This window comes from Aulostomus chinensis, chromosome 24, assembly GCF_037954235.1.
Source record: "Aulostomus chinensis isolate RoL2024-O1b breed Wild chromosome 24, RoL_Achi_v1.0, whole genome shotgun sequence".
Lineage (NCBI taxonomy): Eukaryota > Metazoa > Chordata > Actinopteri > Syngnathiformes > Aulostomidae > Aulostomus > Aulostomus chinensis.
Genome location: NC_141343.1, coordinates 6,689,059 through 6,706,566, shown reverse-complemented (window position 1 = coordinate 6,706,566; position 17,508 = coordinate 6,689,059). Strand labels below are relative to the sequence as shown.

The 17,508-nt window shown below is 44.6% G+C and overlaps 1 protein-coding gene across 4 annotated transcripts in view; it reads right to left on the bottom strand.

Moving 5' to 3' along the window:
- Nucleotides 1-463: 463 nt before the first annotated feature.
- poln (polymerase (DNA directed) nu) overlaps nucleotides 464-17,508 on the bottom strand; it is a 48,948-nt gene continuing 31,903 nt past the window's right edge. The window contains exons 21-27 of one of the 4 annotated variants that reach the window (XM_086197036.1): nucleotides 14,597-14,679; nucleotides 8,618-8,749; nucleotides 4,079-4,189; nucleotides 3,309-3,387; nucleotides 2,792-2,859; nucleotides 2,497-2,558; nucleotides 465-1,313 (exon numbers count right to left, since the gene is read on the bottom strand). In XM_086197036.1, coding sequence (XP_086053162.1) covers nucleotides 1,227-1,313; nucleotides 2,497-2,558; nucleotides 2,792-2,859; nucleotides 3,309-3,387; nucleotides 4,079-4,189; nucleotides 8,618-8,749; nucleotides 14,597-14,679 — 622 coding nt within the window. In that variant the 3' untranslated portion in view covers nucleotides 465-1,226. Of the gene's footprint in view, nucleotides 1,314-2,496; nucleotides 2,559-2,791; nucleotides 2,860-3,308; nucleotides 3,388-4,078; nucleotides 4,190-8,617; nucleotides 8,750-14,596; nucleotides 14,680-15,593; nucleotides 15,955-17,508 lie in introns of those variants that run through there. The other 3 variants (XM_086197035.1, XM_086197037.1, XM_086197039.1) reach the window with 3 other exon arrangements.

Genomic DNA, 17,508 nt, shown 5'->3' with positions numbered 1-17,508 from the left:
CCCTCGCATCAGCACAGTCACACATGGAGAACCCCTTTCCTGTCAGCGGGCGAAGCGAAGGTCTGTTGGGCTGTAAAAAAAGGAAACTAGAGGAGCGTAAATCAGAAACGAGACAGGGCCGTCGTGAAACTTAAAATGATGACATTTTAAATAGGTAAAGAGGTTTAGGCTGTTCAAAATGTCACACATATAGAGCTTTTATAAGGGGACTAATTGGAGGACAGTATAAAAGGGAGTAAAGATAAAAGAAACTCGGTCAGTGTGCCTGGAAGCTTATTCATGGTGGCTGGGTGGATAAAAAAGTGTGTGTGTGTGTGTGTGTGCATCTGAAGCGAGGGCTTGTGTACGAGTATTTGTGGAATGTGAGTGTGTGTGTGTGTATGTGTGTGTGAGGCAGGAAACAAGACAAAGGGGGAAATGGGCTCCATGAGTGCATTGAAAAGACGAGAGCAAGGAGATGGAGACTCACAGTGAAGCAAAATTGGATCATCTGCTTCGAATCAGACGAGTGCAGCCACCCTCAAGTTTGATGAGAAGAAGAATCTTTTAAATATAAGATGGCCTCTTAGATTAAGGGCACTTAATTTATCATGGCATGCAAATGATCGTTAAATTAGACTTACTGGGCGTTAATTAAAAAAAAAAAAAAGCTTGTATGAGAGAGGTCATTGGGTTTACCAACGATTTATTAAGCACGAACAAATAATACAACCCAAAACACGATAAAGTTTTATGGAACACAGTACAGGATATTTCAGGAGTTTCTTGAAAAATCTAACTAGAATCCAATTTTATGAAGCAGTAAATATCAAGCAGTCAAAGCTTCACCTTGGCAACGCAGCAGAGAAACAGTGGCGGTCTTGACAAGATAGTGTGAAAATGGAGGAGGGAAGGAGGAGGACAAGGAATCTTTTTTTAAGTAGGATGGAGGGAGAGAGAAAGAAAGAGAGAGAGAGAGTGAGAGAGAAAAGAACTGGTGCAATCCAGTCTGTGGCTCCTGCCGTTGCCCCCGGATACGGATGGAGTGAAAGCGAGAACTGGGAGCTGGAAGGAGCTGCAGCTGCCTGGTTTCCATGGCGACGTGGATGCAGGACAAGTGAAGAGAGACGGAGAATAGAAGCTGTCTAGGATGGTGACTGTAAATTATATTCAACAGGGGAGGCGTGGCGGTGGAAGTGAGGAGACGAGACGAGAGGCAGGGAGAGCGTATGGGGAGGGAGGAGGACTCAAACGGAAGGAGAAGTTGGAGGGACGTGAAGCTCAGATATGGAACCCCAGGACTTGCCACTGGAGACCGCCACCTTCAGGGGGACCTGGGAAAACACATACACCCCCAGACCGAGAAATAAAAACTCAGAGTGATGCTGTTTGTGTTTAGTTGTATATAGGAGTGATTTCCTTCACGCGTTTGCGGCTGACGACGAGTTGATGTAAAAATATCCTTATTTTAAGTGGCAAATATTCTCTCTAAAAAAAGGTGGGAAAGACATGAGAACAGAGCAGCACAGGAATGAGTTGCTGAGAATCCCTCGTCTCAGGGTCAGTGTGGTTTTTTTTTCATTGGGTTTTTCACTTAAAGCCTTGAAATGTGGTTCACGCAAGCTAAAAATACCACAATATTTTGTTCCGTGGAATCAGCACAAATCACATTGGTGGAATCTGAAGCATTTATGTGTCTTTCAAACGGACAGACCTTAAACATCAAAAGCTTCTAATGACTGCTTTAAAGCTGCTCGAGGCGTTACTGCATGATTTCAGCGCGATTTCATTTTTGTCTCAAATCGTTGCCGTCTCCCCTTGATCCGCTAGGTGCCTGCTATGGAGGATGGAAAAAGTCAGGTCTCTGGAGACGACACAGGGCTCACAAATGGAAAACAAACACTGAGTGCACAGGATGTGCACATAAACATAACAAACCAGGTTCCAGCCAATCACCGACAAGATGGTTGGGGATGGGGGGAGGTTAGTGTGTGTGCATACATCAGGGAATAAGCAGAGTCGTTTAAGTAGCGTAGTAGCTATGACACTCATAAGCCACTTTTCAATTTAACAGTTTGTTATTCCTAGCTCACTCTATAGGTCCTAGCTAGCACTAGCATGGATTCCAGGAAGGGGAAATTCTACAAGAAGTGTCACTGTCGCATGAGCTCATCAAATAATTTTAAATAAATCAGCGGTGACTCATAACCTAACGTGGTAAAGATATTGTCTAAAGACTTCGAATAGGAATTTACTCACGGTAACAGTTGGAGTTTGCTCACTCATCTTAGTGACATTAGCGCAGCACAGATCCACTTCACATGTTGATGCGCGTTCATGACATTTGCAGAAACACGGGGGAGGGGCGAGCTTGCGCTGTTTTTGTTTGGTATTTACAACGAACGTCAACGGAAGCAACCTGATTTTGTCTACTTCTTGTGTGTGACTGGAACCAACATCAGCCAAAAAAAAAAGCCACAACAAAAGGGAGAAATCCATGATGTGACGCTTGCTCACTTTAAGATGGACTCCTAGATGGTTTATGTGCTGTAAGGACTCCATGGTGCTCTTCACCAGAGCTGTAAACAAACACACACACACACACACACACACACACACACACACACACACACACACACACACACAATCACATCCATTAAAAGCTTTTTAAAACAAACACTCTTTAATGTCCAGCAGAAGTAAGAACCAGCACTGCCCAGTAGCAGTGATATCCTTTATCACACAGCTGTTTTGCTTTTTAATCTGAGTTTAATTACAGAGAAATACTGTGGTGCTGAATTTGTTATTTCACCTGCAAACTCTTCCATCTGGGAGTCCTCGACTTCATACAGAAGTTCATCATGGAGCTGGGCAATCAGCCTGCAGTCACACATGTATAAAAAACACACACACTATGACTAATAGCAGCCACTTGATCTTTACTGGCTAACCAGAATGAAGGCTTCGGTTCTCCCCTCCTTTGCGTCCTGCCCTCCGAGCCGTCTAAATCTGGTGTGTTTTGGCTGGTGCTTCGAGTGTGTTTACTCCAGCAGAATGTTTGGTGTGTAACAGTAGTAGTTATTTGGTAACATTTCTCAAGTCTACATATTTAGCTGGCTGGTAACCAGTGAACGCCGCTTATGTGTTCTGGCACAACACACTCGATCAGTTCCCATCTATAAATACGGCACATGGCCTTGTGCTGTCTGAGTCGATTCACAGAGATGTACCGCGAGTTGTGTGTGTGTGTGTGTGTGTGTGTGTGTGTGTGTGTGTGTGTGTGTGTGTGTGTGTGTGTGTGTGTTGGGGGGGTAGTTTAGCAGTCGTACCTCATGGAGAGGGAGCTGGAGGAGGAAACCAGGTTGAAGATTCTTATCATGGCCATCTTACAGAGATCAGCGGCAGAACCTGCACACACACACACACATGCATGTTTACGCACGCGCACACACACACACACACACACACACACACACACACACACACACACACACACACACCCGCACGCACACTGGCTCATGCACATCAGTTCCGCCACAGTGACAAATGAGAGCACTCTACAAGAGGCCCGTAGGTCAAGCAGTGGTTAGCATGCAAAACAGGGGAGGTTAGCTTGATTAAGACTCAACACACACACTTTTACTTAAAGGAACACCCCTGTTTTGGGGGAAATAAACTTATTATCTATCATTTTTAGACCTGCACATTTAGACAAGCACATCGAGATTCTTCCCTCCTCCCTATGTGCATTGCGGTGCTCTGGACCCCCGCAGAGATGGAGGCTGGCTGCTAGTTGGTGTGTAGTCATCGGACAGCCTTTTCTATGAAACAGTCTGCGCCTGCATTGTCCCTGGTTTGTGTCCTAAGCCACTTATAGCTTAGTAGCATGAAACCTGCCAAAGGAAGTAAACCAACGCCGTTCTAGCTGTTTGCAACAAAGTGGTAGTTTCTTTTATCAGCTTCAGTTTTCACACGTTGGTCATTTATCAGACGTTTCGCTTTCTCTTGCTTCATCCCCCAACAGGACGTTCAATTTCTTGGATGTCCTTGTTGTGTTTAAGTGATCAACTTTGCTGAAGTTGATAATAACTCCTCCTACCCTGGACCACAAAGTTGACAGCTTGTCTCTCCGCCTGCATGCGGGTCGCCCAGTCTGGGGAGTTGATGTTGTGGAGGATCCGCCGGCGCCCCATGATGGACAACACGTAACCTGAACAAAACATTACCCAGTTAATTTTATAATCAACGTTAATGATTCCCAGTAGTTTCTGTGTTGAGTTCAATGAAATTGGGCTTGAGAATGAATATTTCAGGTGAACACAGTGGTCATGCTACTCCCTCCGGACTGAACACAAACACAATTGGGCGCACACATACTTTGCCCCTGAATCTGCAAATCCGCTACTGTCGTGAGGTCTGAAGGGCCACTGCTCTGCCCTGCTCGGCTCTTCAGCAGCCGATATGCAATTGCTTATTGTTGCTGGACTCTTGCCCCAAACTACAAGCCAGAGGAGGAAGCTGTGTTACACAAATACTCCTTTAGAAGCCAAGTTTTTCTCCCTAAGTGTACATCCGTCAATTCAACCTGCGAAGTCTTGTTGCTATGGGGAGCACAGTGGACGACCACATGCTTCCTCCGTAACGTGGAGCCATCAGACACATCTTTTCACCTGATGATTGAACCTTTCACCGGGAGGGCGTAGCGAAGGTGCCCAAACAGATGCCACAACCAACCAGAGGAGGTGCAAGTGCACCAACCAGGACACAATCTCTCATATGGCATCCTAATTGCAGACATGCTCAATGGTGGCTGCACAGACGGCAAAACCAATCCAGAGGAAACTCGAGGAAAACAGGTGGAGCCCGTGCTGTAATAGACTGCTGCTCACCTGCGGGCACCAGGTTTTTGCTGTTATAGACTGTAATTCTATTGCTAGCCACCACTATGCGACTCACATCTACTAAACTTGGGTTTGAACACCAGTTTGATACACTGAGTGATGACGCATTGCATTGGGGGCCACGAGGGAAGTTGACACGCACTGTCGTCAAATGTATGGGTCCAGAACAACAACCCTATGCCAGACACAGGCCCATACAATATTGTATTTCATGCGCATGGAAAAGATAAAGAAAAGCCGACGAATAGAAAAAAAAAAACGTAGAGAAGGTCGTGGCGAAGGAAAAGCCAACTTGGGATTCTTGTTCTGCAAAGATTAGCCTGATGTAGCTCATGTCATTGTTTCTGTCATCAACCCAGCTGCTATAAAACTCAAGTTGCCCATGCCCCCATCCCGCATTGTGTGTCTCACGGCTAAAACCTGTTGTTCTAGCCTCCTTTCCAGCTGATTCACACACACTCCGGTGGCTAATCATCAACCTCCCAAGCCTGCAGCATTAAAGACTTCCCTGCGTCATTCTTCACTAGGTCCACTATTAAACTTCTGTAATATAATTGCTCAGGCACGCTGTTTCAAGAGGAATGCCTCCTCGTCCCTCTCAAATTGCCTGCAGTGCTTTGATTTCGTCGCAATAAACTGCTCTGTTTCAAAGAGCAACCCCACCTGAGTCGGGCCAAACTGAAACTCTGGCATAAGCGATAAAAACATAAACGGTGATTAAGGTGACAGCAGGCAAATAACACACATTCACACTCGCGATACAGTCACACAAACGCTCAGGTAGCAAGAATGGGCGGTGACGTGATACACACATAACACACACACACACATAATTACATGCAGCTATGCAGCACATACTCACACACACAGTAGACCAGTACATTCCATCAGCTGGACAAAGGACCAGGCTTTACAGCTAAATCCCTCTAGTATCCCTTACTATGAGGAAAGCCGAACAGAGCACGAAACCTGAATGACCCTCTTCCCAGAATGCATACACACACACACACACACACACACACACACACACACACACACACACACACACACACACACACACACACAGAGGCATAAATACGTAGGAAATGAGCTCACAAGAGTAACAAACACAACAAAACAATGTCAACTGACCCGTGATACATGCATGTGACCTTTTCACCAGGAATATGACCTTTGTTCAGGGCCCCCGTGGCAGAGATGAGAGGTCCACTCACTTTGAGTCACATAAATGTTCCTCCATATACGGGCAGGTGCAACCGGCAATTCAACCTGTGTGTTTTACCAAAGGATGCATGGTTTTCCAGTCAGTGGCAGCGCTGTGAAGACCAGTGCTTTTAAACTTGTGAGACTGTAACAGTATATCAGGGTTCAAACGCATTCTTTCCAATAAATTTCCGGGAAATTTCCAAGCAACTATGAGGAAAATTTTCATGACCCCATTTTCTCTGAAACTACACCTACATGTACTCTAATGTGCAAGAATTTGCGATTCTAATTTCCATGACTTTTCCAAAATCTCAATTCTCAACTTCTGCTAATGTTTTGAAAAATATATATGACTCAGACAAGTGCATCTCAAAATGAAGAATATTGGTTATTGGAGAGCCTGACAACTGTTTTTTTCTTGATGGATGTGGTCAGACAAGGTTTTGCTGGGGGGTCAAATGGAAACTGGGAATGTAATTTATTTGATATGAGCAACTTCTGAATCTTAAAACCCAGCACAAACTTTGTTTTCTTTTCTGCAATGCCGACGCCACAGATTCACTGGTGGTGCGTTAACCTCAGCGGTGCGAAGCCGCTGCAGCGACTCCGTTGCAGCGACTCAGTTTGTTCTACGCGACCTGCAGCAATAACTGAGCTTGTGTCTGTGGAAACCGGACCCGCTTACTTCGAGCGTACTACCTTTCTTTACAGTCTGAGAATGTTTGGACTTTGGACCATTTTTGCGGCCATGTGGTGATATTTAATATATAAGTCTCTATAGAGCCAGGCTTTACTATGTCTACTTTGGCCATCTTAAGACTTGGTCAGTTTTCATCCATGTGGTTTTTAACTAAAAAAAACTTTCATCTTTTTATTTCAAACATTCTTTACAAGTGCGGGTATGCTTTTTATCCCAGGAGCTTTCATGGGATGTTGTAGAAAGTACAAAGGGAGAGGCTTACGCGCAGAAGTGGCTTTATGTAATTTTAATATCAGAGACGGAGTCTCAAACAGAGTGCAGCCAATTCATAAATTCCTTCACTGACTAGGCGATGACCTTCTCTGTCTTCTCCTTCTCTTACTGCCATCATACCCAAACCACAATACAGACTTTGCCGACACTCTGCTCCTTCCAATACATCTCCCACAAACGTGACAGCAGCTGCTCCTGCACTTTGAACCTCATCTCTGCTCAGCCTGCGATTACCCACCGTCTCAGAGCAAAATATTACCGTATCGGACACGAATCAATTATAAACTCGATACAGAGTGAGCAGGAAGCCTCAGCTCATATTTATCTCTTTTCCCTGAGTCATGGCGAAGGAGATAAAACACACATTAAATCTAGTGTGATGCCTCGTCCCGGCATAGATTACAGTGTACTGCGTGATCGATTAGTAAATTTCTGCTGTGGGATGAAGGAGGAAAGAAAAAGAGGTGATGCAAAAACAAGGAAGGAAGAGGAAAAGGTCGAGTGAAATGAATGGATGAGAGGCAACAAAAAAAAAAGAGTGAGAAGAGACAGTGAGTTAGGGATGAGCGGAGCACTGTCACCATGGTGATGAGCTGAATTAAAGCATTATCACTCTGCCCTTGTGAAAGTAGAGGCTTCCACACTGATCTGAGCACAAGATTGGGAAAGAAATCGGGCCATTACGCCAGCGAGATTAAGAAGCTGACATGGAGCGATGGGGGGAGCCGTGAGTGGGAAGTGGGGTGTGTCACTGGTGACGTGGGTCTCTGGGGGTGATGGAGCACCTGTCACTACATGGATCAGTAACAAATGGTGATCACTTCTGGCATGAAAAACTGACCTCCTTGATGTTTACTCCAAAACGAGAGTCTTCAGAGACCTATTTTTAATGAAGCTACACCATAGGAGAGGAGGCGAGGTTGACTTTGGGGCATTCTCACAGCTTTCGTCTAATTTAATTATGGTGTAATATAACAACTGACTAAATGTTTTGAAAGAAAGGGGAAAAAAATAGAGAAAAAAGGGCTGTTAAAATTGGATACTAAGTCAAGGTCTTAACCTAAACATCGTCCTCCATGTTAAAGACTTCACCCCTCAGCCTGCCAACGCTGGACTCGTGTGCTGTGAAGGATTAGGGTTTAAGTGCAGACTTTACAGTATTTTTGTGTAAGCAAGTCTCAGGTGTGCTGCGTTGGCAGTTCAGGCTGAATATAAATAGTGTCCCGTCAGAACCTTCGGTGCCTTTCCAACCCCCAACCCCCGTCCACCTCATCCCCTTCAACTATTGACCCGCGGCCGTTTCTCTCACTCCTGCCAATTCAAGCACGGCGTCTTCTTCCCCGGCCAAGAGAGCTTGGGCGTGTTTATAATATAGTATGTGAGCTATGTCCAAGTCTCAACCCAGAAACACATGCTGAGACGTGATATTGCCATACTTCCCTGATTTCGCCTCTATGTAATCCTTCGCATTAACCCCCAAAATTCCAGACACCTTTTTCTAGTCCCATGTGACCGCCAAACAACAAGACGACTTATATCTTTGGTAAGAGACAGGCACCTTGTCTGTGGCACTGCTGGATGGTCCTCTGGATGAATGCTGGTACTTCTCTGTAGGTCTGGAGGAAGCTGTCCTGGAATCGGCTGGCCTGTTCAAAGTTCATCCCCAAGATCCCCGACAGACGTTCACGACCTGCAGGGAGTTACGATCTAGTAACTCACTCAGAAACTGCGCTTCCATTTAATTGTAGGGCAAATTCTAAGCAAATTTAGCTGCAAAAAAAAGGAAATCGGCATCATCACCTGTTTTGGAGAGAATAAAATAGGTTAAGTACTGCTGCTATCAAACGGTGGTAAAGGCAATGTTGAGCATGGCTGTGGCTGTAAAAAGAGAGTAGAGGAAGAAGCGTGAAGACTCGACTGACGAGATTTCCCAGCAATCCTTGTTTTCATTGTCATATGAGTGAGGACACTGTTGCGCACCCTGTGAGAGCACTGTGCATCTGGGTCCAAAAGCAAGAAAAGAAATAGCCACTGGAAGACGTAGCAGGTGGATCGGTGTTCGGGGCGGAGGGAAGGCAAAGTTAGGAACTATCCACGAAGACAACGTCAGCGGGAAACAGACAGTCAGAAAAGGGAGTGCCATAGAGAGGTTGAATGGGGTATTTATTCTTGTTCTGTGGTGTGATATGTAACCCCACAAAAAATGGTTGGTTCTGTGATGGCTCAGAAGCTTCCTAAAGGCTCTCTGAAACCGCTATGTTACCATGTTGGGTTTGGAATGCGTCGTTTGTCCCTATTGGGGTCGTTCCTGACCTTATCTGGCAACTTCATTATTTATGCAAGTGCATGAGTTGACGGCAATCGGTTGCCATTGTTTAACTGGCAACCTCGTTTAACTACTCGGTGATTGGCTGCCCTCACTGTCACTGAATAGAAGGTACTCCCACTTTCTCGGCTAACTGTCGCCGGTGCTAAGTGTGACTGCTACTGTCAATTGACAACATTCCATATCATACAACAACATTCATAAGATAAGATACCAAGTAGCCATGGCCCATTCGCAGATCCAGCCGTATATGCAGTGGCGGGGTGGCCGTCGGGACAACCGGGAGTTTTCCCGGTGGCCTGGCCCCTTGGTAGCCTGGCTGGCTGGGGAGATTCCTTCCCCCTCAAGCCAGGCCAGGCCAGCTAGCGACAGACAGCGCAGATAAAACAAAGGTCTCAATTCATTCAATCAATCTGCTCAGTCAGTGCTGCTGCTGCAGTTTGTGTCGCGCGAGCGAGCGACGCGAGAGACGCTGCACTCACTCGGCTCGCTCGCATAATCGCCCCCTCCCAAAATATGTGAAAGGGGCGTGTGTGAAAGGGGTGGGTTCAGTGTGTGCGAGTGTGTGTGGGGGGGCACTGGCTGAACTGTGACATAACACTTCAGCCAAAAACGCATTGGTCCATTTTCTCGCGGCGATTCAAAAAAGGGGAGATACTTCAAACAGAGGTTATGACACTGCCTCACACTTCGTGTGTCTTCCCCACAACTGGAGGACGTTGAATAAACACAAAAAACACAAAAACGATGATTTTCATTCGAGGTGACCTTTAAAGATTCGTCAGGTCAGAGCTTGCTGAAAATAGGCGGGCCTTCTCCAATTCTGTACATTTACTGTTTTTCGTAAAAGGTAAACCTTTTCAAATGCAGTATTTCAAAATGTGCATCCAAATACGTTGACGGAAACCTGACAATACTTAAAGAATAAAGAACTAGCGGGGGTGCAGATGTAACTTCAGAGGGGATATGTACGGGGGTGTAGTCCGAGGGATTTTTTTCCCCCACTACGATTTCTTATAGCGCAACTGGATGGCTTCATACAGTACAGCTGCCATATGAAGTGTTCTCTGATGATGTGACTGCTGAGAATTGAGCTCACACACCAACAAGGATTTAAGAGGAGTGAAAGAACCTTTACCAAAGTGGACTGTGAGCAGCGACGGGATAGACCAGAGGAGGAGGAGGCGGCTTTAGACTGAAGAGAATGTGGGGCCCGAGAGAAGGGACAGACATAGAGGAGGATCAGGGCCAGACTGTGTATATGAAAGGATAAATCTAAGAAGTACAGTTAAAGAGGAGTAGATGGGTAAGGAAAGAGTGATAAAGGAAGTGCTGGTTTCGAGCTCTTGGGGGGGAGTGTGTTCCCATTGCATGATTGGCGACAACCGTCAGGATGTTACATTTAACTTCTGACTCTTTTTTTTCCCTGTTTTATGTGAGAGTTTCCCCCTCATGGGTTAGATGTTTTACTTCCTGCCTTTGTTTTAGTTTTTGGCATGCTCACCTGTGTCTAGTTAGTGTATTTACAGCCCAACGCTGTAACATATTTACATTTATAGCCCATGTAATGAAGCCTTCTAGACATTTCTTGTATTGCAGTCACTCCTTAGCTTCTCACAGGATCTTTTGATCAGTTCAGTTATTCTTTGGTCAACAGTTGGCTCCTTAAAAACAATCAGAGTATGATCTCTGTTTATTAATCGACCCCTCGACTCTGTGCCAGCCCTTTGCTGAATTACTGCAAAGGCCTAATTATAAGACGATTGGCTTATTGTCGAACTATTTGCTCCGCTTCCTGTTATCCTGCGCTTCACCTCAAACTAAGACTTTCATTGTGAACTGATACCCCTCTTCCTATAGGAGGCTTAGCGGGGTGGGGTGGGGGGGTGGGGGGGCAGTTGTGGATTCACAATCACCACCAGACTGCAGAAACATATAGTTTCTGTAGCGTGTGGTATTTCTGTTAGCGGTGAGAAACATATGAAGCTTCTAAACCTGAAATATGACACCACCACGGCCCTCTCCCGCAGTGTGACCTAACTACATGTTTCACTGTGCATTGACCTACAAGTTCTATGTGGTGATACTTTATCCTATGCATACCGGACACAGGGAATTTGTACTAGGTTGTATCAAGGCGAGGTGCCAGAGACCACTAACTTTGTGTCGTGCGTGTTGCTGAATCCCCACATTCTTGCTGAATGAGGTCAGTTTAGGGAGTGACCTCTATCCTTCATTACTGAGGCTCCCTGCGCGTCTTCTCTCTCGTACCCTTCAACTTTTTTTTTTCAGCCTTCTTTCATTTCATCTTCAAATTCTGCGACTCTACTGTTTGGAGAGAGTACATTCTTGTCTTTTACCCTCCTTGTAAAAAAAAAAAGTTTCTGTAAAAAGTGTCTACTCTTGCAAAAAAAAAAAAAAAAAAAAAGGCTTTAAGAAGGTCACAACTTACAAGCCGTCATTAATCAGAAGGTAATATTTTAATTGTCAATATTTTCCCTACACATGCTGTCACCGGCTTTTATTTCACGTTTCATCCCTGCAACATTATCGCCTGGGCATTTTACTTCTTGACCTATTTGCATATGTATGTATGTGTGTGAGTCCATAGCACTGCTCTGCCCCTCCTCCCTCCCTGGCCTGATTATTGTCTTGCAGAGAAAGCTTCATTTTAGTATTCGGTATCCATGGCAACGCATCCTTCCAAGAGCTGTCTGTCTATGCTGATCAGGCGCTCGCTCCATTCCCCTTCTCTGTTCCTCACTCGGCCCCACCCAGTCTTTACTCTTCCCCTTTCCCCTACATTATTCTTGACTCCAACCCCCCTGATTCTTGCCTCTAGCCTACATTTTTTTTACATCTCTGATATTATTCCCAGTTCTCACTCACTCTCTCTGTCTCCCTCTGCACTCCACATCTTATCTGCAGTTTAACACTGACCTTTTTTCTTTTTCTGTGAATAGCCGTTAGTCCTTTGTCTTATGGGGTTGTGCGGAACGGTTTCATTCATCGGTGTGAGTTCTTGTGAGCTTGTTTGTTTTCATCCTAATGTAGAAATACCAGCCTCCTCTTGCTCGAGAGCATGGGTTTTTGTGGCGCTAATGAGAGCAGCCTGAGCGCACTCAACCTAAAGCAGTAAGCGCTGGCCCCATTCCCGGTGTGTAGAACCAGATGACTATCATGTGCCATAAAGTCACAGCTGATTAAATCAAACATAATGTGGAGTTTTTGAGCATATATCTTTTTTGCAGTCACAGCAAGCAAATGTGGGGCAGAAGGGTTTATTTAACCCGAGCATATGAGGTTGAAAATAGATTTGAGCATTCAATATTGGTCCTCTCTTTAATCAGGGTACCTTTAAATCTCTAGAATCAACATTTGGCTGTATTTGTTTTTGGTAATTCCTGACTGTGAGTGGTATGAGCAAGAACCTGGTTCACTTTACTGATGTGGCGAGCCAGAGGAGCAGCACCTGTGGAGGTAGTAAATCAGAGACCAATCACCTCCTCAGCTTCAGCTGTGTGTCGGGGGCAGAGATGGACGCTGAATCATGACAGCTTAATAGAAACTGTGATACCTTTTTCCTCAAACAGATGACCGACAAATCAACGAGCATCTGGAAACGGACAAGTTAGAACCTGGAATGCACATTCCTGCACAAACAGACCATTACACTCTACTTTATAGCAATGGTTCCACAGATTTAAAAAAAATAATTAAAAAATACCCCCTGAGACTTTCCCCCCTGTACCCCAGCAGGTGTTAGCGCGGCCAGTGGCTAGGCTAGCGATGCTCACGTGAATGCTAGCTCTGCTAGCACTGGAAGCCCCTGAGCAGGCTCGAGATTGTTTCAACCATTTATCCATATTTGGGCAAGTTGGGCGACAAGTTAGATGCTAAAGGGCCTTACTAGGTGTGCATCACCGGAAGACCCGCCCAACTCTACCTGTGACTGTTGGTGCCTCTGGAATGAGATTGATCGAGGTCAGAGCCCATCAGAGGAAGAGAAGGAGAATGTCTTTGCAGAATTTGGGTGCAAAATCAATATATACTTTGTTGTGCCACCAGATGTACAACAACTGGTGGTACGCGTTCCCCGGTGTGATATTCTTAGCTTTATAGTGATGAATTAAATCTTTCCAAAACATTAGAGATAAATGAGCTTCATTGTCATAAATCATTGTGGACGACACACTTTTGGAGATGAGGCATTTGGCTCAAGTCGATTCCTCGTCGGCCCCCCAAAAATTCTGGTCGTAGTTTAATGGGTTTTTACAATAAAAATGAGAGTACTTATGTAAAAAAGAGTGTCCGCTCTAATCTTATCATATTTTTTGAAATTGCCCGGCCTCAGATCCGAGCCGACCCACTATGTGAGCCTATGGAAAAAAACAAGAAAAAACAAAACGGTTACTCTACATTTAAAGCATTTAAAGTGGTCGCTGGCAATAAAAGCTGATGAAGAATGCAGCTTGCCTGTAAAACTTCATCCTCTCCCCATCACACAGATGAACGCACTTGTAAACATGCATTTAACACAGATGCATAAACGCACTCCCGCACGTGCAAAAATGTGCACGTAGCTGGCCCCGGTGTGGGCCACCTTTAAAACAAACACGCACGCAAACATCAATATTTGTGTAGTCTCCTGTGTCACTGAGATGTCAGACTCAGGCCGTGTGCGAGCGTCTGTGTGCATTTACAAGAACAAGCACATGTGTGTGAACCATAAATGGGTCACAAGTGAGACACACACGCGCACACACGCACACGCACACACACACGCGCGCGCGCGCCTCTCTATGGACCACGAGGGTGCTTTATACATTCATCTTCCTTGCACTCTTTTCTTCTATTTTTATCTTATCCGCCCCCATCTTCGTCCGTTATGTGGAACCAAGAATGTGGTCCACAACATGAGAGAAACACAGTTTTTGCTCTCAGCAGAAACCACAGGGAGGTTTGGTTTAAAGTCAGCCTCAAATCCTAGAGTTAAATAGCCACATCTTTGTGCGACTGTGACCCATCTTCCACCTCGGTTTCATCTCACAGTTGCCCTTTTTACCCTGTGAACCACTTGTTGACCTACAAACTGTTGCGACATTCTTTGCCACTCTGGGCCAATCCAGCTTCAGGCCAGCTAGCTGCTAGATATCTGTATTATTACTATTGTTATTATTATTATTATTATTATTGTGTATGAGTACTCACCTGCCCCGTACACGACAGAGTACACAATTCGCTTGGCTTGTTCGCGGTCCTCAGAGGTCACCTCATCCTCGCTCACCCTCTTCCTGAATGACAGAGATTTAAGGACAAAACGTGTTTCTTTAAGGGCTTTTATGCGATAACAAAAATTAATCTGATTTAATCACAGATTTCAACCATGGCAGTGACCAGCATTTCAGATCAAACAGGTTCCGTTAAATGTGTGAATAAATGAAAAGATGAACTCTAGAGGTGGAAATCTTTTTTTATTTTTTCTATCATTCAGAACGATTTTCACTTTTGGAGGGAATCGATGGCTGCAACAGTCAAAATATGAGCCAAATATGACACGCGGAGAGTCTCGGGCCGCAATTATACAGGAAGTAACAACATGATTGGTTTACAAAGTCTTCTTCTTTTAGTCCTTTGCAGATTAGATGCAGCCAAGGTGTATTGCTGCCCTCTACTGGTCGCTCACATCTCTCCATTCACATGTGAGAGCCACACATGATTACTTTTTTTGGTTGAGTTGATGAAGCAGAATGAATGTTTTACTCTATGTGGTTCTATTTCGAAACAGAAATAGCGAGGATACATGCAGTTTCATTCTTCCTCGGAAAAGAGAAGTCAGTCTCAAGGGACTTCCTGGTTAAATACAAGCTAACCAGGAAAATGTGAAATGATGTTTCAGAGAATAAAAGTCGTTTCATTTTAAAACTTTTCCAAATTCAGACCATTCTCTTTGAAGGGAAGTATGAACCTCAGGTCCTTTGTTGACAGTGTTTAAACATTGCGCAAAAGGAATGCATTTTTTCATGTGAAAATAATAATAAAATAAAAAAAAACAAGTAAAAGCAATAGTTTGCAGTGTCAACTCTACCTGGGTAAATAAATCCTCCTTCATCTGCTCAGACAGGATGAAGTCCACACTTACAGACTCCTCCCCTTCCCTCACTGCTTCTTCATTTGTGTTACTTACATATTTACAGTTCGAAGCTTATTTGCTAAGTGATGCTAGGTTAAAGGAGCAGTTGAACTACAAAAAAAGGATGAGAAGTATCAATGATAGTGGAAAGGCTGAAGTGAAAGTTGGCAAAGTGAGAGACAGAGGGAGAAGACAATAAAGAGAAACTAGGTGGGAGCTGTTAAGGTAAAAAGTGACCGAAAATATAGAAAGAGTGGGACAGGAAAGGAGTGGAGACAGGAGAGAGGTAGGAGTGGACGGCAGAGACACTTATGTAATGTGACTTGTAGAGAGGCTGCGGTGCCCAGGGATCAGACAGGGAGGGATGACACGTCTGCACAGAGGCCTTTCTGGAGGGGCTGATGAGGGGCTGCCACTGCTGATCAGTGTTGAGGGACTGCCTCACACACACACACACACACACACACACACACACACACACACACACACACACACGCACACATACCCCAAGAATGTTTACAGATATGCTAAACATGCTGCATGTCTCGTTGACCGCAGCTTCCAGACGATGACTGAACTTCGCAAATATTCATTTATCATCTTTTCTGTGTTGTTGTCTCATGAATAAACGACGGCTCACAGTCTTTAATGCTACTTGCCATGGTTCTCTTAAAAATGTCGGGAGTTACAAGGTGTGAAGCGAGCGCTCGCAGTATCAATCGATCAGTCAGGCTTTTATGTAGCGTTTTTTTTTTTTTAATTTTATTGTTTTATTACATAAAGAAGGCTCTAATTCTTTTGATCTGTTCTAATCCGTTTTTTCATTGTTTTAATTACGATGACTTATTTAAACATTCGCTTGTGTTATATCTAATCATTTCAGTTGTGTGTTGAATACCCCATTTTGTTTTGGTTTCTATTGTTGTGTTTCTTTCATTACATCTGAACTATATTGCCTCTTCTTTGAATATGTAAATGGAGGATAAAGGTTGCTGAAAGGGAACCACCATTGGGACGAGTGAAAACTCTGCCCCAGTGCTCACCTGGTTTTTACTGCCCTCTGCTGGAGAAGCACAAGTCCCCTGATGACATATACAGTATATAATATACCCCCTGCTTAATTTCACCAGCATCTTATTATGTCTGAGAACCCAAGGACAATTCAAAATTTTTATTGAGTTCAACCAAACAAGCTTGTTGCCTTTTGCCCACAAATATGGCTCATTTTTAAGAAAATTTGAACATTTTTTTCTGACATAACGACAATACCCCCCCCCCCTTGAAAAAATACAGAACCCAAAAAATAAGGAGAGAGAAGACTAAAATAATGTTTAAAGTAACAATTTTCTAATAAGAAATAAGCCTTGACCACACAGGCTGTGAATTCTGCATGTTTGACTGATTTATCTTCCCTTGCTGCAACAGTCTGGGAAGAGCCGCTTCCAACAGAGAGATTAGGGACGGGTGAGAGAAAGAGGGGAACATTTGGGAGGAATTAAAGGGAAAGAAAGAGAGAGTGAGACAAAAGTGGAGGAGAAAAAGGCAGTGAAAATGAATGGCACTTGAAAAGAGAAGCCGCCAGGCAATTGTGAGAAAAGACAAGAGGGGTTATGGAAGAAAGAGAGTAAGAACCAGTAATCCCAGTAGAGTGCTGGTGACATCACCACATTTGTTTAAAGGTGAAAATGAGAGAATGAAGCGACACTTGTAGATCCTCAGCGTAGCCTGTGACTGTGGATGTGTGGCCAGGAAATCCGCTTACACTGCCAGTCTCACTTGACTGAGACGGATGACAAGACCAAAGGTAGAGGGCTCACTCACACACACACACACACACACACACACACACACACACACACACACACACACACACACACACACTTGCATATGTCAGAACGACATTCAGAGCAAAACATTGACATGCACAGGCATTCACAAAAAGACTTCAAAAGCGCGACAATGCAATCACCAGGGCGACCAGCTCAGGGGT